The following is a 24,857-nucleotide window of genomic DNA, read 5'->3' on the forward strand; positions in this document are numbered from 1 at the left end:
AGGCCCCTGTCAGGCCTGTGTCTCGGGGCTCAGCTGGAAGGTGGGGAGTGACCGGCCTGAGGAAAGGGGCACGGGGAGCGCATTAAGGGCGCGGGTGAGAAACGTGGACAGGAGCGAAATGGGGGGAAAGAAGAAGGTGGCCGTCCACCGCCCACCCCCGGGGCCAGGCGCCCAGGGGCGAACGGCCCGTCACAGACGCCCTCGCCCTGGAGGCCGCCCCCTCGGGCCGGCAAACCGCGGCGCACGCTGAAGGCAAGAAGACTTTAAAATCAGGATGCACGGAAGAAAACGGCAATATTCTTTAACACATTTTATCACCTCTGACTGAATGGACGACTCGAAAATATAAAAAAGAGAAAAATGAAGCCGGCTCCGTTCCGCCCCCGAGCTCTCAGACTTCTCAGACGGCAGCCTGAGCTCTCAGACTTCTCAGACGGAGTTGCTCGGTTACGGTTTGGGAATTTCGGCAGAAGCAGGACACGGGGCTGCGCCTGCCGTGGAAGGCGCACTCTCTGGGCTTGGCGTACGCGGTCGCCCTAGCCTGGCCAAGGGAAGGACGGCAGCCGGGGACAAGGGGGGCAGGAGGCTCAGACCCCGTCCGGTCTTGCGCCCGGCCCGCCGCTCAGAGCCCGAGACTGACCGCTCGGTGTCCCTGCCACCTTCGGCAAAGTGCCAGCATCTTTAAACTCTTGCGGGACATTTGGTCCTGTCCAAAACATCCACACGGACGCGTGTTCCATGACGAAAGGTCCCCGAGATCGGGTACTTGCTTTCTGGTCCTGTCCAAAACGTCCATGAGGAGGGACGCTTGATCCACGCTGATCCACCTGCCCCTCGCCACGTGCCACGACCGGCTGGGCCACAGAGCGAGGAGGGTTACTGCTGGCCATCCGACCACAGCACAGTCACAGGTCCAATAAAACATGATGGTATTTCGATGCGTTGATGCTGCCAACCAGAAGTCGAAATAAGCATCGCGGGCTATCTAACCCAGGGACGTTCACTAAGTGTGGGCGTTTCCGACAGGGCCAAATACCAAGGACCTTTTTGGTGTGGCCCAAATGCCTCGTGGACGTTTGGGATCGAATGTCTGCTAACTCTTTAAACGCAGAAGGAAAGGAGATGGCTTCTCACAACGTCGGCACCGCCAAGGGGCTGGTTTTAAATGTTCCCACCACTGGCGACGGCCTCACAGCTCATTCTCCTCACCTCCAAGGCGAGACCTCGTCAAAAACTGTCCGATGAAACTCCAAGTACCAGGGGAGCGGAACCCCTTGGGCTCCCGCACGGTGAGCGCTACGTCCGCCCCGCTCACTCTCCAGAAGTCACGTCTCCGCCAACCCCCCCACCCCCGGCCGCTCTCAGCCGCCCCCAGCTGCGGGTCAGCTTCGCCGGGTGTTGTACGTGCCTTCGAGGATTATTAAAGTTCCATCTCTCTGGGAGAAAGGAATCTTTCTCTCGCCCTGCCTGAATTCCCTTTAGTTCACCGATGAATTATAAAACACCCTTCAGTTCTAAATCGTAATTCGCATGTCACCTTGAAACGTAATCATTGTTAGATTTCTCTCATCGACGCGGTGACGCACTAAACTGTTGGGTACGTATACAAGACGCTCCAAACACGCGGCAGGTGCCACCTGCGAGCATGGCCGCACGGCACCCCCGGGGTCCCGGCCCCCTCCCCGCACCCCCCTCAGCCCGCACGGTTCCCATTCTGCCGGGTGTGGTGGGCGCAGGGCCCCTCGCGAGGGTGAGCGGGAGACACGGAGTGATGGGGGGGGGGTCAGGACACACGCCAGCCCGTGGCAGCGGCCCCAGCGTGTGGAGAACCCCTGGGAGTGAAGACCCCCGACCGCGCCGTGCGCCCTTCGCGGGGAGACTAACTGCACTGGGTTTTCCGAAGGGCACGTTTCCTTCATAAACACCCGTTTCGGCGACAAGCAGAGCGACTCACACGATTATTGCACCTACACCTTTATTGGCATTTTAACTCCCTGTTGACTTTGCGTCTAGTGGAGCCTCCGATACGTGATCGCTTCCGGGGTGCCGGGAAGTCTGAGACAACCTGACACGAGTCAGAACGCCCTCCCTGTGTCCCCGGGGCCCGGGCGGGGCAGACGGCTACAGCATCTCCTCTGAGTGACAGGATGGAGCCGCCACACCTTCTAAACACACGGGTGGAACCACAGACCTTTCCCCCCACTGAAACTCCGCCGGGAGTGAGGATGGGAATGTCCGAAATAAATACTTAGATGAAATGGTTTCTGGTAATATTAAAAAAAAGAAAAATACCCACCTGACATAAACTGCTAAAACACTCGTCGACATTTATAAAAAGGATGCGAAATTTTTAAAAATTTACTTGCCTTCTTTTTCTCTGCAAAGAATTCTAGGATTTAGTTCTATCGCACGGTCAAACCTGACTGTCGTTAAACGTTATCGGAGAACGAATGAGAAAACGAAATCGCCTTCCTCACTGCTGCATTATCTCACTTCACGCTCCGAAGCAGCTACGAGCACCTACTAGGTAAACGGTCGGCTTGCCACCGGGGTATAAGTTAAACGACAACAGAGGCAAACCCTTGGCTGTCCACACGCAGTCGTCTCTAAGGACTCCAGTCTCTTTCCTCCATAAACCAAAAATCCCCTGAAGCCAAATAAACCCCACATGCCGAATGCTGAATGAATACGCAGCAAGATCCGATGACAAAGGCCACCAGTTTCTGAGCCGAGCATGGACTTTACTCCCTCATTCAGAAAACGAGTATTTGATAAGCACCTCAGTGCGCCAGATGCTGGAGGAACAGGCGTGAACAAGGCGGCGTGAAATTCACATTGTACCGGGGAGACGGGTGATAAATGAATTAACAGGTGAACACACACATGCCAGACGCTGCCAAGTGCCGAGCGGCAGCATGACGTGGCTCGGGGAAGAGGGAGTGCCAGGACGTGAGAGAGAGAGACGGCAAACAGGTGACAGGTGTGCCGGACGCAGCCGAGCGCCTGGCTGTGGGGGGAGGGTGTGCCGGGATGTGGGCGAGAACAGGCCACGCCCAGAAGGTGAACTTTAAACAGAGAACTCGAGTCGGGGAGCGAGCCACGTGGGGGTCCGGGCCGAGCACGCCCCGGGAAGTCTGCGGCCGCGCCACCCTGAACGAGCCCCAGCCCGTCTGATCTCGGAAGCTGAGCAGGGTCGGGCCCGGGTAGTACTTGGATGGGAGACCACCCGGGAAGACCAGGTGCTGAAGGTGTAAGAAATAAAAAATAAGGGATTGTAAATTGACAAGGTCCTTGCCCTCTGTGAGGTCAACCGAGGGTTGCCGCGCCCAAAATAAATAAATCGATCAATAAATTAATAATGCTCCAGGAAGAGAGGAAAGGTCAGTCCCACAGCCCTGGGGCAGAAGTACGCTTGGCATGTTGGACGTGACTGGGCGGGTGAGTGAGCAGGACGGGAGCAGCAGCGGATAGGTGCAGGGGGCAGTCCCAGCAGGGCTTTGCGGGGTGCCATGGGGACCCCGAGGCTTTGAGGCAGAGAAGGACCTGATTTTAAACGCACGTATTCTGGCTCGGGGGCGAACAGCCTGCGTTGGGCCGGGGGATGCGCTGAGCGGCCAGGAAGGGACGTGGCTCCGACGGGCGACGCCCCAGGCGGGCTGAAGCGCGGCCCAGCGTGACCTGAAGGTCAAGCCAACAGGATCTGAGGATGAGCTGATAACGGAGTCGGGGCGGGGTCTGAGACCTAACGCCACCACGGTTTTTGACCAGGACGCGAACCAGGAGGACAGAGCCGCCTGAGGAGGGGCAGGAGTTGCAGGGAGGGGAGGGGGGAGAGAGGGGGGAGACCGAGGACCGGGGTGGGGGTGGTGAGGGGAACGGGCAGCTGGCACGGGAGTCGCAAAGCGCCGGTCCCGACCCCGCTACTCACGGCTGTGGAAGGCCGGGGAGCCAGCTCTCTCTCCGACCAGACGTGACCATCCGTGAGATGGGGTCGCCCGGGCCACTGAAATGGCCCTGGCAACAGCGAAGCAGACCGTGTCCTCTAACCGAATGTAGGTCAAGGCGCCGGGGAACTCCCACGGGGCGAAGCAGGGTAAGTGGGACACCGGGGTTCAGCGGCTGGATAATTTACGCCGTCCCTACCCACGACAGGACGGGAGGATGGGGGTGGGGCAGCCAGGCCCTCGCAAGGCTTTCCGAAAGGCGTGACCGTGACAGTCACACCCGGGGCTTTCAGACCGAAAGGCCTGCCCCTTCTTGGGCCTGACAGGACGGTCGCCTGCGAACGCGCCGGCCACTTTCACTCATGGGACGAATGTTTGCTGAAGCTCTGGGTACGCGCAATGCCGGGGATGTTTGTGTAGAAGACAGCGAAAGAGAACTGCGTGGAAACGCCATGGTCCGGAGCGCCTTACACGCCGCTGGTGTTTTGCTGTAATTAATGTAAAATACCTATTTACATGTACATTAGACTTATATTTACTGAAATGACAGCCACTGAGATATGAAAATAAGTGGTTACTGGACTTAGTGCGGTGATCGCATTGTAAGGAATGTAAATGTCGATGGGGAAAAAAAAAAAGCACTCGGCACTGAACAAAGGTACAAAACGTGCTCGATGCGCCTTCGCTGAATGAACACACGGGAGGCGCCGGGAAGGAAGATTCGGCCGAGTGTCTAATAACACCTGGTTCGCTTTAAACACACCCTTGCTTTGAGTGGAAGATTGTGTCGCATCACCTTTCTGGGTGGACGCATTAAGCTGTCCCTCTGGCACCACGAAAATCAGCATTTTCTGATCAGAACCCGTTACCTTCGCGCCACGAAGCCTGTTCTTGCTTCTTCCGTCTACAAGTCGCTAATCGGCATGGGAGGGAGGCCTTCCGTCTCAAGGTCGCTGAGCAGCGGCGAGGGGCATCCCCACCGACCCATAACCTCGCCAGCTCGATTCTACCCTTCTTCTCACGGGCATGGATCTCTTTCCTTTACTCTGGCTTCCTTGATTTGTCCGTCCCTGTGTCGTTTCCATCATATTTAAATAACTGCTGCTTCACAAAGGTCTATGTTTCTATATTGAATTTGCTTCTCTCGAGCACGTCGAGTTGTCTAATTTCCCTCAAAACCCCAACGTGAACTGCATTACACCTGCAGATGAACTTGAGAGGAATTTCCATCTTAACAATAGTGAATTTTATTATCCGAGTAAACAAGATATTTCTCCAGTTAGACTTCTTTTACATCCTACAGTAGTTTTATAGTTTTCTTTTTTTTTTTTTTTACAGAGGTCCTATTCATTTCTTTTTACATGTATTCCTAGGTATTTCACAGTTTTTATTGCTTTTGAAATGAGGATCCTTTTTCTATTATATTTTCTAATGGATTATTGCTGACGTAAAGGAAAGCTATTTAATTGTTTTATACTCATCTTTATATTTTCTGAAAGCTAACCACCTCAGTAGCTTTTTGACCTTTCTGCAAAAATAAATCTCTGTTAACAGGCAAATCTCCTTCATCTAATTAATATTTTGCATGCATCCTGATCCTAACCACACACACACGGATTTTTCCATTAAGACTGCCCCACATAAAAGAGCTCCCAGGTGATCCCCAGGGAGGGACCTGCCTTCGCTGCCTGTATTTCGGCTCGCGGGCAACAGGCCACTTACGGCCTAGCACAAAGGCTGGGTGACTTTACTCATTCTCCCTTCTCAAATATTGCTAATTTGTCTATCTAGTTTTTTTTTAGTGTGTTTAATCAGTTTTTTTTTTTTTTTTTTCCGGCTTGGTTTCGTTTGTTCCTTTGAGCGCAACCTCCTTTCATCCAAGTCTATTTTTAAAATCTGTTTAATAAAATTCGTTTTAATCTCATTAAGGAGAAAGAGAAATTCCAGAAAGAAATCTCCTGAAATTCTCTCGCTTGGCGGCAGTGACTTTTCTCTGAGCCAACACCCCTTTGGTCCATTTTTACTCTCGAACAATTTTTTTTTTCTATAGGTGTCATTATTTGTTTTCATTTTTTCCACTTTGGTTATCCTTAAATTGGATTCACTGGTCGTCATTTATCCCGTCCAGCGGACTCAGGACTGCCCGACCTAGAAGCGGCATCTGTGTCTTGTTCAACAGAGAAAGCGGCCAGGCTTGAAGTAAACGATACAGAGGTTTATCTTCGATGTCCCCACCTGGCACCAGGTTGTTAGCAGATGTCCCTTTACAAAGATGGCGAGCAAGGGAGTCCTTAAGGACTGGGTCCACACTCCTCTCACAGCAGGCCTTCGATCGGCTCTGTGACAGGCAGAGCACCACGGAGGGGCTAAATCCCCTCCGAAGGAACAGAAGCCAGAGTGTTTCCACTACTCAGCTGAACAGTAAATATAAGAATGTAGAACATTCCATGTAAGTGAAATACAGGCTCAAGTGTCCGCTCTAGGAATTCAGACTGATTAAGCTACTTCCAAGGACCTCTGGGTCCCAAAAAGTCCCCTGGGGAGCCAGGAAGCAAGGACAGGCGACCAGGTCTTATAGAGAAGCTGACGAATGACTGTACGAAAGGGACTCAGGAGAACGAAGAAAGGAAGAAAAGGCAGCAAGGATACAGGCTCAAGGGAGGCTGATACAGACGACCGCAGAAATCAAAATTAGAAAATGCTTTCAGTATCGGAATGCCATATAACAAATTTAATTGCTATGTCGGGAGCCATTAAGAGACACTGAAGAAGTCACGTAGCTGATAGCCATGAAGCAGCTGCCCCTGCTGAGACTGCTTAAACAAAGGTTCTAGGAAGCAGGGTGTGGAGTTAAACATTACTGACCCTGGAGGGGAGGTTTGCCTCCGAGAGAAATCTTCTTAAGATAGTGGAATGTTTTACAGCCCAGAAAAGAATAGGAACTTATGTAAATGTCGGCATTCCTATGGTAATGTACTTTGTGCTTTGCCATTGTACTCTGTACCTTACTGTTGCTCCCTGTGCTTTACTACATTGTACCCTGTGCTTTGCTATTGTATCCAAAAACTTATATAAAGGCTGTGCTAAATGAACTCGGGGTTGCGGCAGCGACTGGATGCCCTCCCGAGGTGCTTTCATACTTTCTTCTTTTTTCTTAGGCTTCACCCCCCTCTTTCAGGTACTGATCGACTTTAGTCAGCTGGCTCCCGCATTACTATGTATTGGGAAATTTTAAAAGTCAATATAAAAGATTATTTCTGTGACTCATATAACACGATAAAAGACTACTTTACAAGAAGAAACATCCTAAAATCATAAGTACTGTTCAACTAAAAAGTTTAGTAATAGTTTTAATTTGAACTACTAAATGCGACTCTAGTCCTTTAACCAACATGTTAGAATAAACAGGCTACTAAATCAAAGTTTTCATCTTACCCTGAAAAGTCGGCAGAATATTGTCCATAATCAAAGATATAGACTCTAGTAATTTGGCACACTATGAGGTATCCCAAAGCGAACACAAAACAGTACCTGAAAAACAAAACCAAGCTGGATTAGTGAAACGAAAGATTCACTTTGTTAAAGAATACGTTTTAAAGTAACTTATTAGTCGATAAGATTCAAAAATTAAATGTTACTAGTTCTATTCCATAAACAGCTTTCTTTAATAAATCACAAAAACTTTTTACTAGTTTCTGCTTCAGTTTACTTGAATTGTGTACCACCTGTAACGGTACGTGATTGCAATTCCTTCCCTCATTCATTATTTTCTTTTGAAGAACCTCCATACGTATATCTGAAAGTCATGCTCATAAGCATAAAACTGTGAGTGTTGGTATCTATTCTATTCATTCCTACCTTCTTCCTCAAAACCAAAATTTAGCACAAAAATATTTGGCTAAAATATAAATTAAACAAATTCTTAACAAGATTTTTTAAACTCGTCCGCAATAGTTTAACGAGCTTACGCCCTGCGTGTGGATCAGGTAGCATTTGCTCACACTTCATAGACACAGACATTTAGTGATTTTTCACAATCTTAAAATGCTTGGGAGAGAGTTACAATAATTAAAATCATAGTACGGGGGGAAAATTTGCCTATCAACAGAAGAGAACGGAAACCCAGAAACGGACTCTAGAACAGATAGTATAGCACTGCACACAATGAAAGGTGCAATGCAAATCCGCAGGAAGGGACGGGCTCTCACCTGCTGGGTGAGCGACGCGGGCGGGGGAAAGGGTGCCACACACACCTTCGTCTCACGATTCTGGACAGAGTAAGCAATACACACGTAACACAACACCAAAGCACATACAAGCTGCGGATGAGCAGTCGAACGTTCTCGAGCCGGGGAAAGAAATCTTTCTAAAGACACTTTTCGAAACATACATAATAGATACATGTGTGTGTCATAAGGAATCAATAGGGGAAAAACACCCAACATATCTTGAAGACGAATTTTCACTCAAAAGGCTAACCTTATAATCTGCTGTTTGTGCAGAACGAAGCAGTTCTGTAGGTTTGCTTGCCGTACAGGCCAAAAGGCAGAGTGACCTCGAAGCTCACTAAAGACTCGTCCTCCCTTTTGCTCGTTCTGCCTAAATGACCGCTATAACTGACTGCAACCCATAGCGACTCTCCCGCTCTGTAACTGCCTGACAACAAATTAACCAATTGGCCCATGCAACTGGCCAGATGAAACTGCGTGGACAAACCTTATAAAAGCAAGGTTGCATCTGAGCTCGGGGCCCAGACCTTCAGAGCACTAGCTCTTCTGCAACCGCTGGCATAATAAACCTGAGTTCTCCAACTCTCCGAGTGCTGCTGGGTTTCTCCTCGGTCTGATTTTTGCAACATTTCTGCAACATTTTGACTAAATTAAAATCTTAAACTTTCTCATGTAGGCAATGCAGGTGATTTTATGGAGTTCTTTCAAACTTTAGACAGTTAATTCTGATCCACCTGAATTATTCTTGAGCAAAAAAAAAAAAAAAAAAAAAGAAAGAAAGCTTCCTAATTTAAATGATTTACGAAGGTAATAGATTTCTTGATATCTATATTTGATAAAAAGCACAATGCATATGCACACAAAGTACTGACAAATCAAACTTAAAATAATTTTTAAAAATCACATGGCAGATTGAATTTCCCAAAGACGGCTGTAACGACATCTCCCGGGTCACTGCTCTCTACAACCTGACCTCCTGCTCACATGTCAAGAGGCAGGGTCTGTTTTTCTCCTCATTTTGAATCGGGGTCGGCCCTTCAACTGCACTAACCAGTAATTTACAGCAGAAGCAACACTTTGCCAGCTCCAGGCGTGGACCCTACTAGCCTGGCAATTTCCACTGTCTGCGTTTTGGAGGCTGGCTGTCAGGACAGAAGTGTTACTGTCCCGAGGCCACCACATGCAGAGACTCCGGAGAATGAGATGCAGGGGGAGCAGGGAGTGTGTGAGAGAGAGGTGCCCAGCGGCGCCAGGTCATAAGGTGCATGAGTGAAAAAGCTAATGTCATACGAAAAAAAGATATCTACCCAGGTGAACCTTTCCCTGAACTCCTGTCCCACAAAATCATAAGCAAAAGAATATACCAATTTGTTTCAGGGCACTGCATTTTGATGTAGTGACATAATCGGAACAGAAATCAGTAAGTGAAAATAGGGTGTTACCAAAACAAACCCCTAAATCACAGCACTGGGTTTCGGGCGGGGGAGCAGGAATGGTCCTGGGGACCGGAAGGGCGGTGGCCAGACCGTAACTGGAGACGAGGTTAAAGGCAACCCACGCCACACACCGGCAGAAACTGGGCAACGCTGTCGCTTGTCTTAATGTGGAAAGTGGAAAACACACCTAATAAAAGCTACAACTGGTTCCTTTCAGATGCACATGATGAGCTACGGGCAGGAAGAGACGAACGATGAAAGAAAAATGTCCAGGTTCGGGGCGGAACTTAGGTAAATAGAAAGGGTTCGGGATAGATTTTCAGGTCAGCAAAATACTCGCAGTCAGGGTAACGACGGAGTCTGGTGACACTTCAGAAAGATGAAGGGCGCGCCTTTGTGAAACCTCCCAGATTTAAAAAAAAAAGAGTTTCTAAGAACGTTAAGGGTATGCCTCTTAGACTCTCCCTGCTAGGCAGGTTTTTAAGAACTGTCTCCAGAGATCGCTGTCCCCAAGACAGGCTTCCCTTTCGCACGTGCGGGACTGTGTATCGGGAGCTGGAATATAAATAACCCTCTCCCTGAACCCAGCCGGGACTTAATCACTTGGTTTGCAAAGAGCGTACAATGGAAATGTCTTCCTGAAACCTCGAGGCGAGGCCATAAGAAGCCTTGCGGCCTCCTCCTGGGTTTCTTGGATGGCTTGTCCTGGGCACGCTCTGTCTGAGCCCGGCCTTCACGTGTGAGCCATCTGAGCCCATGCACTGAGGCAACGTTCAAGCGCTCTGGTCTCCGGCCAACAGCCTACATCGACCACCCGCTGTAGAGCAAAACCCTCATGCACGGTCAAGCAAACTTGCAGGTGGCTGCAGTCCCAACCACACCAGACCCTGAGCAAAGCCGGCCAGCTGTCTAGTCGACATAGAGAACCATGAAAAGTATTAATAAATGCCTGTTAACCCACTAAGTCTGGGGTGGTGTGTCATGCCGCAATAGTGAAATAATTCCTTAATAAAGAATTAGCACACTAAAACTCATCGTGATTTAACATAGCTGACCTCGGTCAAGTGGACTTTGTTTGATAAATGCGAGTATGATTCAATATAGGAAGACGAGGGATATATATGATCAATGTGTTGAGCCAAAAGGAAAAACAGTTACAGCAGATACGTAAAAAGGCGGTTAATAAAACTCAATAACTTTTCCGTGTAACAAAACTCTTAGTAAACTAAGGGAAAAGGATGCCTCCTTAATGTTAAAAAAAATCTATCAAAACATTCAGTACTTTTTGGCCTTGAAACATCAATAATTTCTGGGGGAAGACATGTGAAAATTTTCAAAGTGTTAGTATGGATTAACTTTTAGATGTATTTTGAAAATTCAAATAACATCAAAGTCCACTCCCCTCATATTAACCTCTAAATTCAACATGATAATCCCAATCGAACCCTAATAACACTTTTAGTGGAACTGGACTGGCTGATTTTCAAGGTCCTCTGAAAAACTAAACATGTAATGAGGAGGACTTGCCCTACCCTAGCAGATAAAATATGCCACGGTGATTTATAACGTAGTGTGGTTTCAAAATTACACCGAATGATTCACCCAACAGAGAAGGTCAAAAAGACTCACTGTACCACTGACATTACTGAAAGCTGGCATGTAAAATTAATGGGAGAAGGACGAATGAGGTACCTGAGGCTAAAAGGTTAGCTTTCCTTTCAGAAATAAAAAGTTCCCCTATTCATGCTCCATGCAGAAGCACAAAAATACAGTCGGATTATGAAAAGATCACCTAAGCTGTTTGTTTCTCTCGGATGTTTTTCTGCATCTGCTCTACGGACTGGCTAACATCGACTGATCCATCTTAAGCTTACGAATTCTTTCTTTGGCCTTCACAAACCACTGTGTAGCACATCCAGTAAACTTTCCATTTTGGTTATTTACTGAATCAACTCTAGGACCTTCGTTTGGTTCTCTTTTCTGTTTCTTTATTGATATTCCCTGTTTGTTGAGTCATAGTCATTGCGTCTTCTTTTAATTCTTTGAACATATTTATAAAAGCTGCTTTAAAGTCTTTGGTAAATTCAACACCTGGATCCATTTAGAGACAGTTTCAATTGACTGCTCTTCACCCTGCCCTGCCCCCCTGTTTCTCCACAAAAAATGCTCTAGGGGTCACCCTGTATCTGCACAGTTCAGTGGTCAGCCAGTGATTAGTCAGAGCTTATGCTCGACGCCCTCAGCCAGGAAGGCCTCTGCTTTCTGGTTTGAGAGCTCAGCTGGTGGTGGTCCAGCAGTTTGCAGGCCGGCCCCAGCTCTACCTGCTGCCCCCTCCCGTCAGGCCCTCCTGGGCTTCCCCTGGGCATGGAGGCAGCCTCCCCTCGGCCAGGGCTGCACAGAGACCTTCTTTAGGGCTCTCTCCTTTCGTTTCTGTTCGATGTACGGCCACGTCCTCAGGACAGGAGAGCCGGAGGCATTGTTAGCTCCTTACTGCACGGGTTTGCTGCCGTCCGCGCCAAGTCAAGTCAACAGCCTCTGGTGTCACGTGCTGTTTCCATGGCCAGCCCTACGCTAGGAGACTTGCTTCGCCAAGGAACGAGGAATGCAGGTGACCCCAGGCAAAAATACCCCTGATTCCCACTGTTTTTCCTCAAAGGTCAGCCGCTTTTTTATGAATAAACGCTTCTCAAATTGTTGTTTTGCGTTGGGTCAATTTCCAGAGCCCTAAAATGGTTCTGACAAGTTTGTCCACTTTTACGGCTATATATAGACGTTCCAGCAATCAAAACTTTTTTTTTGCGGGCTGGTGCGGAAAGTATTTCAGTGGTGGGTAAAGTCCCCCCAACAGAGATCCAGAAAGTCAGAAACGTCTCCACGTCTCGTGAAGTCTCGGTGGCCGGGAGGGGTTGCCAGGGGTCACCGGGCAGACAGAACGGAGTTGTCACGGGGAAGTCACCTCTGTGTCTGCTACGCTGACAGAAGAATTTGAAACCACCGCTAAACACCACCTTCTTCACCAGCAAAAGACAGCCATGCTGCCCTCATGCGAGACTCAGGGGGCCCCCTTCTGCTCCCAGTCACTCTGGAGCGCTGCCGTCCTCTGGGACCCCCTGAGGCTTGTCCCCGAGCGCGGAGACACCAGGACACACCTGTAACTCCTTCCCAGAGGCTTCCGGGTGCCCTCATGTCCCTCGACAGACGCCCCCTCGCCCTGAGCAGCCAGGGCTTGTGGGTCGCCGCGGCCACTTCCCTCGGCCGGGACGGGGAGAGCTCGTGGACTTGTGACACGAGTTGTGCGGGACCCTGCTGCCCTTTTATAAAACCTCCGTCATGAACACGAGGACAGGAGCTTGGCCGTATTCGCCAGACCAGACACGAACAGTGGCACAGGCCCGCGAAGCCGCTCGCTTCTTTCCTGCTCTCATTGTTTACTGACTGCAGAAACGGACCTAACCGCCCGGCTATTGTTCGGCTTTTCCACAAAAGCCAACTTCTGCTCCCACACCTGGCTCAGGGACACGATGAAGTCACGTAATTGTTCTTTACGAAGGGAATTTCCGAAAGTGGTGCAAAGATGCGTTGAAATTTTGGATCTGGGCTGTTGGTGTTATTAAGCAGGATTGTTTGGTCATTCAAAATATGGACTTTTATGCTTTATATCAAGATTAAGACCTTTGGATTCTAGTTCAAAACACCATCTGACGAACGGTCCCCGATTCGGCCTTTCCTAGAAAGGCAGCAAATACACAGAAACAAAAATTTAAAACTTTCAATAATACCGAAAACTACATCTGACAATGTAATGGCAAAATTCTGGGTGACTGAGACACACGATTATCCGCCAAAAAATAAATAAATAAATAAAAAATCACATCCAGTTTTAGCCCCTTCCAGTTGCTACTAAAACCAGGACTCTGAAGAAAAAATGTTTGGGAAAAGCTTCGCTTCACCCCTAGCGTTCCCCAATTTAAAGACCTCGGGCCACCACCAACCCCGAGACGAGGAGCCCGTCACCTCCCTTCGTCAGGGGCTGCATTTTAATTAAGGGTCCTGATTGCCCTCCCACCGCACAAAAGGTCACTCGTCTCTCTTCTGTTACACTTCAGGGTGAAAAAAATATTTAGGTGGAAAGCAGAAAGAGAAAACAGAGCGATTCAGTTAATTCTGCAAAGGTCTTAAAAGCAAGAGCAGCAAGAAAGACTGTGAATTACAGTTTTCTGTAATCCTCACTTCAGCTCACGATACAAAAGATCCAGGGAGCGGGGCTGGGAAGAGGCCCCCGCCGGAGGTGAGCAAAGCCGAGCGGGTCGGGGTCTCTCGGAAACCGGGGCCTGGGGCCGGGGCGCTCTCCGGCCTGCCCCTCGGTGCGGGCCTCGGGACGCGGTCGGCTGGTGGGCAGTCGATTCAGCGGTGTTCGCACGCGCGTTCTAACCCTTCGCTGTGCCTCGTGCCGTCTGAGAGCACGAGCCCGCCAGGGGCTCAGTCCCCAGCCCCTCGGCCCGGCCGACCGGGCCGCGGCTCCCACCGGCTCCCGCCCGGGGTGCCGCGCGCCATGGCTCACGGAACCCGACACTCGGGTGTCCTCCCACCTTAACACGCTCGAAAGCGAGAGCCTCTCGCAGCTGCCGACACGTACCCCGCCGGGGGTGCACACGCCGCCGTCTAGGAGGAACGAAGCACGTGTGCCCTCTCGCGGCTCGCTCGCTGCACGCCTGCGGGGTGGGCACTGGCGGATGAGGGGACTGGGGGGACTGGGGGGAGAGAGGGCGACGGCCCGGGCAGCGTGGCAAAGCCACCGAGCGGCTGGCTGAGCGAGAGGAGCGGGCGGTGCGGCTCCCGGCCGGGGTCTCGAACAAACGCGGACGGACGGCGTGCGGCGAGGCGCACGGGAGCCGTGCCCGGGAAGGTGACGTTGGACGGGGCGGAGGGGGGTGGGCTCCGGCCCAGAGGTGACCGGTAAGCACGGCTGCGAGAGCCCGGCGGGGTCCAGGACGGCCCGGGGCGCGCGGGGCCCGCGTTTCCAAAGAGCGTTTGGGCCGCGGGGCGCGGGGCAGACGCGGGGCCAGCGCCGGGGCACAGAAGCTCGGATCCAGGAGGCCGCGGTCCCCGCCGCCTGCAGAAGCAGAGTGGGGCCCCCGCGGAGGGTGACGGCGCAGACGCCAGGGGACCTGCAGGGAAGCTCGGCGGCTTTGGGGACAGGGGCTGGGTGGGTGGTCCACAAAGCCGGCCACAAGAGAGAACTCCAGAGCAGCTGTTCTCACATTTTTTGGTCTTAGGATCCTTTACCCTCTAAAAACTCGGGGAAACCAAAGCAGCGTAACCCACGTAAACGACAGCCACTGACATTTCCTGCATTACCACGGAACGGAGGACTTCAGAAAATCCTGTTAATTCAAGAACAGGGATGATAAACATGCCGACCTAAACAATGTTTTGATGAAAAATAAGTACATGTTCCAAAAAAAAACCGTGATGAGCAGAGTGGCACTGTTTTACATGTTTTGCAAATCGCTTTAACAGCTGGCTTAACGAGAAGACGGCTGACTCTCCAACGCGCCCGCTGCAGGCCCGCCGGGCGCCCGCCCACTGCGCACCCGCCGGAGAACGGAGGCGGAAGCAGCGAACGGCTTAGCGGGGCCTGAACCCCGACCCGCGCAGCCCCGACTCCGAACCAGCGCTCGCCCGGTCGTCGAGGCCACAGTCCGAACCCGCTTTTCTCGCGGCAATGCCCGCCGCTCGATTGGATCATCGGTAAAGGCAGCGCGTCTGAAGAGAAATTTTTTTAATATCTCCCAATTTTTAAAAAGATGCCTTAGCAGTCCGCGAAGGCGAAATGCGTTACTCGGCTCTTCGAAACATCTATAATTTAAGAATCGGGATAAATCTGCAGAAGAAAGGGACACAGTTCCGTGAGAGCGGCGACAGATACTGTGTCCTCGGTTAGGGCGTCTGGGCCAGACTCTACGGGCACAGCACTAAAGGGAACCAGAAGGAAGCGAGAAGGGCCAGGGAGGGACAGTCGTCCAGGCAGAGGGGACAGAGCGGACAAGGCCGTGGGGGGGAGGGATGCAGTTTCCAGGACGGGAAGACGCTGATGGAGAACGTGCTCTTGGGGAACGAGGCGAAGGCCCGGGGGGCGGGGGAGGCACAGGCTGCGTCTCGGACTCATTCCGACAGCGAATGTTTGCTGAGTTGCTGCCACACGCCAGGCAGTCTGCGAGGACCTTGGGACAGATCAGTATGAAAGACAGACAGGGTCCGGGTTCCAGCCGAGAGGGAGAGACAGTGGTGTGTGCCTGCGGACGGCCCGTGCGAGGGGACCGCGCACAGAGAGCTCTCACTGCGCGGTCCCATCCGAGCGTGGCTAGGTGCGGCACACATCCACATGCATGTGGGAATCACTCGCACGTTTGTCTGTAAGCGAGGCACATGTGTGCCCGTTTTTTAATGGAACGTGCTAGAGAAAGACTAGATTAAAACAGTAAGAATTCAGCCCCATCTCTACCTCTCAGTACACGAATCGCATTTGATTCCTTTGTTTCTCATCTGACTGAACGAGGCAACTACTACACAAATAATACACGGCCAGGGGAGACGGGAGGTCCCGCGAAGTGTCCCTGTGGGTGACACTATTGCTCCCCGCAGCACGTGCCCACACACGCACGTCCAACCACACCCGGGGACCCGGCCGTGTGCGGCGCTGGCGGCCTTCCCCACCCCGCTCCGTCGTGCCTCAATGCCGGTGCCCGCGCCGTTCATGCTGCCAGCGAAGTCCTGCCGCACTGGCCCTTCGGCCAGTGAAAGCCTAGCTGTCACCTGTGCGCGTCACGGTCACGCGCCGTGGCCTCCGGGAAGGTCGGCCCTGCGTGCGATGCTCGCGGCTCCTTCGCGGTGAATGCGGTCCACTCGCCACCCCCTCCCCACCTTCTGCGTGAGGCGCCCGCTCCCCAAGCCGAAGCCCTACAGGGTACTGCTCAGTGCGTCCCGCGGCCCACTGCTCCCCGCCCTGGGGCCACGAGTCCTGGGGACCGACACCCCAGCATGGAGGCCAAGAGAAACCAGCAGGCAGTGGGACGAACGTCTTGCAGCCCAGGAAAGGTGTGCGGTGACGGGAGGCCGGACGGAGGGGGTCCCTGCACAGGGAGGCTGCGGCCGGGGCAACTTCAGTGCTTATGCTGACGCGAGCCGGCTCCGGGTCTCGGGGCTGCGGCCGCACAGAGAGTCCGCCCCCCACAGAGCACGGGGCCCGGGAGACAGGCTGCGGCCACTGCTCCCCGGAGCTCAGGACCTCTGGGGGAACAGGGCGGTCATCTAAGGCGGGAAGGATAAATCCCAGCCACTTCTCACACACAATGCACACACACACGCACACGCACACGCCCGAGGGGACCCTGGGGACAGCTCTACAACGCGGCACCGCGAGGAGGAAGCGCGGCCGCACTGCCTCGCCCCGCCTCTCAGGGCGGAGCCCCCTCCGAGCGCTGCGGGCTGGGCTGTCGTTCCTTAGACAGGGACACCTTCGCATTTCACGAGCAGAGACGAGGACCAAAAATACTGCCTGTGACAGACAGTGGGAGGCATTTCAGTCAAACGAAATGAAATTGCCCGAAACAGCATGTTATGGAAGAATAAACAACAGGCCTTGGGACAGAGCAGGCGTGGGTTCAAATCCATCATCTTCAACCTACCTGACCTCAAACGGTTACCTAGCAACGCAGAGTCCCCATCCGCTGGCCTGCGAAAGGAGGGTGCCGCCACCCCAGTGCAGTGGAAAGCTCCTGGCACTCAGCCCGGCGCGCAGTCAGCCCCTTCCCCGCCCCCTTCCCCAGGTGTTGGTGGGAGGCAAAGTAAATAAGTAAATACATAAGGCACCAGGTACCCAAAGGGAAAGAAGAGATCGACTAAGGCATCAGAGAGCGAGGACAGGGAGTCCACCCCGAACCCGCGGAACTTTCCGATTTCACTTAGGACTTGGCGGGGCGTCGAAGGTGCTCGCAAACAGCTCACGGTCTGCGGCTCCTGCACCTGCGGCAGCGGCTTGCCACGCGCTCCCGTGAGACAGGCATCGGGACGGCACCTGGCCCCGCCACATCCCGTCGCGGCCAAACCGGCGCCCCCCAGACACCTCCTTACACATCGCCCGTGACAGACGGAGCGCCCCGCAAAGCCCACTGTGAAGCGCTCCGCCTGTAACTGAGGCTGTCCTTCCTCGGGCCAAAAAAAATGAGGCTCCTTCAGAGCCCGGTTCCATTTCAGTGCTCGGAAGAACGGCACAGACAAGGCCCCTTCCGACGTCGAGAGGCGGCTGGGCTCTCCCGCCTACGTCTGCACTTCCTTCCCCGGAGGACGCCGTCCGCCTTCGATGTGCCTCTTGGCCCTTCGCTCACAACCAAACTCAGAAAAATGCGGGTGCATCTATAAATGTGCCGAAGCGAGAAAATATGCAAAACCCTTCAACCGACTTTCAAAAAGTATGCTATTTTATTTTAATATTGATCTTCCTTCTTGCGTTTCTCCTTATAATGCTCTTGTCTTTTTAACAGCTTTACCGAAGTCAAGTTTACATGCCATAAAACACCTAATTTAAGTAAGAGGTCAATGAATTTTAGTGAATTTATACAGTCAGTTTTGCAACCAAATTTTCGATAGGCATCACGCTGTATCTATTCTACAATTGTGGGCAAATTGCCATCTTAACAATGTTGAGTCTTCCGATCCATGAATATGGTATATCTCTCCGTTTATTCAGGTGTTCTTATCAGCAGTGATTTTCATTTGCAGCGTAGCGGTCTTGCACCTCTTTTAATAAAGTTATTTCTAAACACGTTATTCTTACTCAGATGCTACTATGAACGGATTTTCAAAAATTTCACTTTTGGACTGCTCATTTCTAATATGTAGAAATAAAACTGATTTTTTTTTTAATGTCACTCTTACATCTTGCGGTTTTACTGCTCCCTTTAAAATTATCTTAATCGCAGTAAGTGTTAAACGTCAGGCTGTGCGTTATTTCAACGAGCCTCTCTCACAAAAGCTATACCAAGAAGAAGGCAAACGTTTCAACCCACTTTCCAGAAACCACCTGCTTCAGAACAATAATCCACAGTGAGTCATTCAAGAAAGTTCATTGTCCCACTATTTGTGCTATAGCGAGTTTCGAATGATCACGGGGCAACCTTAAGCTTATTTTGTACTTTCGAAACTACTGGGAAGAGGGTCTGCCTGCCTCCCCCTCCCCCCGCCCCTGTTAAGATCTCTGTGCTTAGTGCCCTGGTTGGCCAAACACAGTTCACCGCCTGTTTCTGCGGTCTCGCGGGGGCGCGGCGGGGCTAAAGGGTTCCCGTCTTGTCCACGGTGCTTCTGCGGAACGATGGCAGAGCTGAAGCGCTGTGGCAGAGTCCACCTGTCCTGCAAAGCCTAGAACACTCGCTGTCCGGTCCTCTGCAGTCTGCCACACTCTGCTCTCGGAAATGCTGGGCAGATCTAGCAAAAGTCAAGTTCTCCCTCCGTGAGTTAAGGAGCATTGACATCTTAATATACAGAACATTCTATCCCTCAAAACTCTTTTCCTTTTGTCTCTATCGCCTAAGGTTTTCGATTGTTTTCCTCAAAAATTTCAAAGCTTAACTGAAAATATAAACTAGAAAAAGCACTGAGTTCTAGAATAGATTAAGTCTTAAAGGTAAATTAGATATGGATCAGAATAATACGATATATATAAGCATTAAAGGAAGCTACAAAAGTAAAGCTTATATTAAAATATTTTAATATATACGTGGATTTGTTATAGAGTACAACTATATCATGAAATCTTATACATAAAGCAGAGAGATTCAATAATTTTTAAACTGTTAAGCACTCATGAAAGTCCAAATCTTTCATTTTAAAGACTTAAACCCCAAAAAGATCAATAAACAAATAAATAAAATAAAGACTTAAACCCTCTCGTTCAAAGAAATACATTGCACCTACCATGTAAAACTAGACTGAAAGAAAAAAAAATGAAACTATATTACACATAATATCTTTGACCAACACCTAGGAATGCTGTAAGTCCCTCTAGTATATTAAAGTGAAATTCTTAAAGTCTGACTGGTTAAAAACGTTTTAAATTACTGTAAAGGCCTAAGTAAAAAAAGAAAAGCATATGTGGATGACACACCAAAAGAAAGAAAGAAAGAAAGAAAGAAAGAAAGAAAGAAAGAAAGAAAGAAAGAAAGAACGAACGAACACACACTCTTCAAGGTCAAGCCCGCCTCCTGTCACTGCCGTAACCACCCGCACGGCAAGCCCTGGCTACCCCAACACGCTCATCAACCATGTCCACTCCGGGCACCGATGTCCAGCAGAAGCACACATGCAGGTAGCACTTGCCTCCCCAACTCTAACTGTAAGAGTAACACAACAGCGTCTACAACTCGATGTCCCTAACGCCGCACGGTCCCTGAGAGGACAGGAATGTTCCCCATCTGTCCGATGCAGTAGCCAACACCCGCCGGTGGCTGCTGAGCCCTGGACATGGGGCTGTGTGTGACTGAACGACTGGATTTTAACCTTTAATTACTTTAAGTTAACACAGGCTCATGTAATAAATGGCTCTCCTACTGGACAGCGCAGGGCCGGGGAACTATGAAGTGGACTTTGTGGAATGCCATTGCCTTTCAGAAAAAGAAACAATTTCCTTTTACTAGATGTGAATTTACTAACCTTCCAATGTTTCTTCTGTTCACATGGTAATATACAAGTCCTTTGCTGTCAGCGACCCAGCCATGTTTCCCTTCTATTGTCCAGATTAAAAGCACACACAGTTCTTTTTGTCTGACATTAAATACAGTATCACTTTGAACGTGTCATCTCTGCAACACTTTAAAAATAGGGTCATAATGGTATACGAACTGCTTCACCTGAAACACCAACGACACATTTTACTCCTCTTATAGAAATGAAAATTAAAACAGCAAGGACTGTAAGTGCTGGTTTACAGAGGGAGGAGGGCAGCCAGCGCAGGTGCGGTCCGCGGGAGCTGAGAGAGGGCGGGACGTCGAAACCGGGCGTGACCAAGAAGTCGAGCCCTGAAGACCCGGAGAGAACGAGATTTGGAAAAAAGCTAATCAATCAGCTGTAGGTCCGTGCTTCCTTGTGCAAAATTCGTGGAATCATGTGTTTCCAAATTCAGAAGTACAGTGCATGCATGTGCCATCACACTTAGGAGGGGACCGCCCGCCCAGCAGGATCTGCCGGTGGGACCTACCACTATGCTCTGCCCCTGGGTGTCCGACCAAGTAAGTTTTCTATACCTCCACTCTCAAACTTACATCTCTGCCCTAGACGTGTACACCCAGCCACCAGCTCCTGCAGGTACTCCGAAGCTGGGACCGGTACTGGTCCATGTCCTGTTAGGGACCGGGCTGCACAGCAGGAGGTGAGCAGCTGCCAAGTGAGCAAAGCTTCGTCAGTATCTGCAGCCGCTCCCCAGTGCCAGCATCACCGCCTCAGCTCCGCCTCGGATCACCAGGCATTAGATTCTCATAGGAGCACCGACCGGTCCCTGGTCCCAGAAAGGTTGGGGACAGCTGCTTTAAAGTCGTCAATGTTCGTTTATTCAGCAGAGCTTCACTGAGTATTTACTGCACCCTGAGCACTGTTTTGGGTGCTGACCACATGCCCACTTGCAATGTGCACCCTTAGACCCCCCGCCTCCAGGATTTGGTGCCTCAGAGAACGGCGCTTTCATCAGCTCTGCCGCTCACGCCGTCATCCTTGACACTGTTCTTCATGCCTGCACGTCCCGCCCGTCACCAAGTCCTGCTCAATCTCTCTCCCATCGCCTTATCTCACTCCTTCCCACTGCTGTCACGCCCAGACGAAGCCGATGGTTCTTAAAGGCAGGCAGTATTGCCCCCTAAGGAACATCTGGAAATGTCTGGTGGTCGCGGCTCGTGGGGATGATGCTCCAGCACCCAGTGAGCAGAGGCTGGGCGCCGCTTCGCGTCCGACAGTGCACGGGACGGCCCTGCACACCACGGACCACCCGCCCGAATGGCAGCGATGCTGCGGTTCAGAGACCCTGCTTTACGTAAACAGAGGAGTGCTGCGCGCGAATGATTTTATTTTTGTATTTATGTCAAGTCTTGGAAAAAACTACCACAACTTAGAATAATTCTGAATGCTATAAAATAAAATTCTACTTTGATCCGATTCTATCATAATGAAATACACATTTAGATGTGAACAAAGCGAACACTTACTTGTGCATGTTCTCCACTCCTATTATGATCATGATACAGTAGGAAATTCCAGTTTGTACGAGAAAATGTAAGGCATACCTGCAAAAAGCGAGAGCAACGTGAGAAGGGTACCCATTCACGAACTTCACGGTGAAATGATTTAGGCGACTGAGTGTTTGAGTGGAACATAGAACATTCCCAGATACAGAATAAGAAATCAACTCTCCAAAGCCTAAAATCCCATAAACACCCTGGAAGGGGAGGCCCATACCGCAAGCCCCAGAAGAGCTGGGAAAAAAAAAAAACCGAACCCCACAAGGCAATCTCGGCGCCCTGGGAGTTCGCCTCGCCTAGCTACGTGAAAACACTGTGGGGTTACGTGGCTCCGGATTACGGCTTGCCCCATATCTCGAGGCACAGTGATGGAAAGCTGTCATAAACCTGGACGTCAGACTTGTCCCGTCCGAACATCAGTTATTTGTTTCCCCAAATGAACTTCTCCATTATCAGCTGTGAACTCGCTCTTTTCAAGCATTACTCAAAACAAGGTACTAAATATTAGAATTTACTCAAAGGCACATAGACCCGAATCTATTCATTCTGAAAACATCATGGCTCCAGTCACATTTTTTTGTATAAGCTTCCTTGTACAAATCTAGTTAACTCAATTTGCAGTAATCGACCTACGAAATCGCGTTCTGGCTGAGCCAACACAGCATTTTCCAATGTTCTCGTGCAGAAATTCACCATTAAATGAGAGCGCTAATTGACCCGTTCGTTCCACAAAATTCATGCAACACATGATTAGAATCTCTGGTTCTGAAATCAATCCAAACTATCCCTGGATTATGTGTGCATATTTCTTCCCCTTTCGATGGCATAAATAATTTATGAAAAAGTTTTCAAATCGTTGTACACAACTTAAATGTATTAATAAGGATCTTAACCTATGATTAAAAATTATATTTTAACCTAATCATCATAGAAAAGTTACTTAAATTTTGGAACAAATTTTCCCATAGAAATAGTATAGACAGGAAGCAGGTTCCAAGGCAGGCCGAGAGAAGGAACTCATTTTACTCATCGCAGAGAGCACGTCTGTGGGTCACCCGGCCAGGCCACCTGTCTCTCACCCCACCTCACACGCACTCACACTACAACGAGAGGACCCTAAGGAAGCAGGAAACCATACATGAGTAGAAACTGAAACAGGAGGAAGCTCGAAAATAAGACTAAAACACACTTTTTCAAACGAATCATCCGCCTTCTGTGTACTGCCAGCATTCACCTCTCACTAACAAACCCCGTGAAAATGCTGAAGGGGGCTTTATTAATCGAGAGCGAGACTCACTAACGATACCTGTTTTAAACAAACAACAAAAACAATCTGGGGACTCCTCGGAACATGAGGCGTGAACGGCAACGGTCGAAACCAAGAGCTTCACTTCTCAAACAGCGCCACGGTGCCTCACACCGCCCGAAGGCGCCCAGCGCCCCAGCACCCCGTGCTGATGGCGCGCCCGGCGTCTCTTGGGGAGCCGGCCGCCCGGTACTCAGCCTTCATGATTGTGACGTTTACCCACACGGAGCAGATCTGCGTTCACCTCTGTCTCGCCAACCTCCGTGACAAGCGTCAAGCTGCCTTTCCACTCCCTGACTGCACGGGGGATTTTCTTTATAATTTCTCCTATGCGGCCATTCCGTTTGCCCTCAGTAGAAAAACGAGCGTAATAAACACACGGCAGCCACTTCGTACTTTGTAGAAGAGATAATACAAGGAAAGTGTTGACTGGGGTTCCTGGCAGGCGGTAAGCACTCGACTACTAAGTGTTATTATTAATATAAAAATTCAAGAGTAGACTTTCTTAAAAGTCTATTACAATCCAACCCTAGTCGTTTTAGAGTTGCAGAAACTAAAAGTTGGTATCCTAACTGACATTAAAACTAAAGTTGTTTCTTTCTAGGCAATGTGTCCGTTAGCTGATCCTTAAGGGGTGAGGTGGAACCCGATGAATTATATGTCATAATCTTTCAAGATGCCTTAGTACTTTGAAAACAAAACAGCCCTTTATTCCAAAACTTTAGTTTGTTTTTAGATATCACATTTTGCCTATTTTGAACTTCTAATCACACTAAAGGCAAGTATAAAATTTATTGCTAGTAAATAAGAGCACGTTCTTAAAAGGTTGAGAAAGGTCTCTGATCGTTCGACTGATCTTTTCTGAACATCTGTACTTTCTGAAAGGCACCGCGCTGGACGCTAGGACTAAAAAGTCAATGGGACACAGTCTCTGTCCTCAGAGAGCTTCTAGTCTAGAGAGAAAGATGTACGAATAAACAGACTGCTTTGACACTGCACGATAAGCACTAAAAAAGACATGGGGTGAACATAAAAGTTTCCAGTCTGGACCACCGACCGGACGATGGTAACGACGGACAACAACAACAATGGTCTGGACCCCGTGTCGCCTTCCACGGCCGCAGTGAGCGGCCATCGTGCTAAGTCAGCCCCTGTCCCTAGTGCTCTGTCTGCTGGTCCTCCCTGCGGTCCCTGGCTGCACTTTACAGATGAGGAAAGTGAGGCATGACACACCCGATGTCACACGGCCACCAGGCCAAGGTGCCAGAGCGGAGTCAGGGGTGTCTGACTCTGTTCCTTACCTTACACTGTTATCAAGACGGTCAAATAAGTGATGAAAACGCTAAGTGAATTCTGTTAGAAGAAACTTGCAGGGGGGTTAAAAAAAAAAAAAAAGCTTAAGCCAAACAGAAGTGGGTAAAACGATAGAGTAATTTTACAGAGTAGTAACGTAGTAACGCGCCTTCCAAAAAGCAAGCTGGCGACTCAGTGAAGGGCGGGGCTACCGGCAGAAAGGGCCTGGAGCGGACCTGTGGCCCTGCGGACACACAGCGACCGTGACCACACCCGCCCGGGAGGAAGGAAACTCAGGAGGAGCCGCGGGGAGTCCTCGGCTTTGCCAGGGCGCGGCGCTGCCTCCCGGCTCCTGCTGCCACACAGCC

The 24,857-nt window shown here is 50.4% G+C and overlaps 1 protein-coding gene and 1 pseudogene across 1 annotated transcript in view; one reads left to right on the forward strand and one right to left on the reverse strand.

Annotated features, from left to right (window-relative positions):
• The window catches only part of MBOAT2 (membrane bound O-acyltransferase domain containing 2), a 75,491-nt gene that overhangs the window by 17,708 nt on the left and 32,926 nt on the right, over nt 1-24,857 (reverse strand). Inside the window, exons 3-4 of the mRNA XM_036224578.1 lie at nt 21,858-21,935; nt 7,380-7,475 (exon numbers count right to left, since the gene is read on the reverse strand). Coding sequence (XP_036080471.1) covers nt 7,380-7,475; nt 21,858-21,935 — 174 coding nt within the window. The remainder of the gene's footprint in view (nt 1-7,379; nt 7,476-21,857; nt 21,936-24,857) is intronic.
• LOC118606279 lies at nt 3,133-3,251 on the forward strand (annotated as a pseudogene).

Source organism: Rousettus aegyptiacus, unplaced genomic scaffold (assembly GCF_014176215.1).
Source record: "Rousettus aegyptiacus isolate mRouAeg1 unplaced genomic scaffold, mRouAeg1.p scaffold_m13_p_7, whole genome shotgun sequence".
In the NCBI taxonomy this organism is placed as follows: Eukaryota; Metazoa; Chordata; class Mammalia; order Chiroptera; family Pteropodidae; genus Rousettus; species Rousettus aegyptiacus.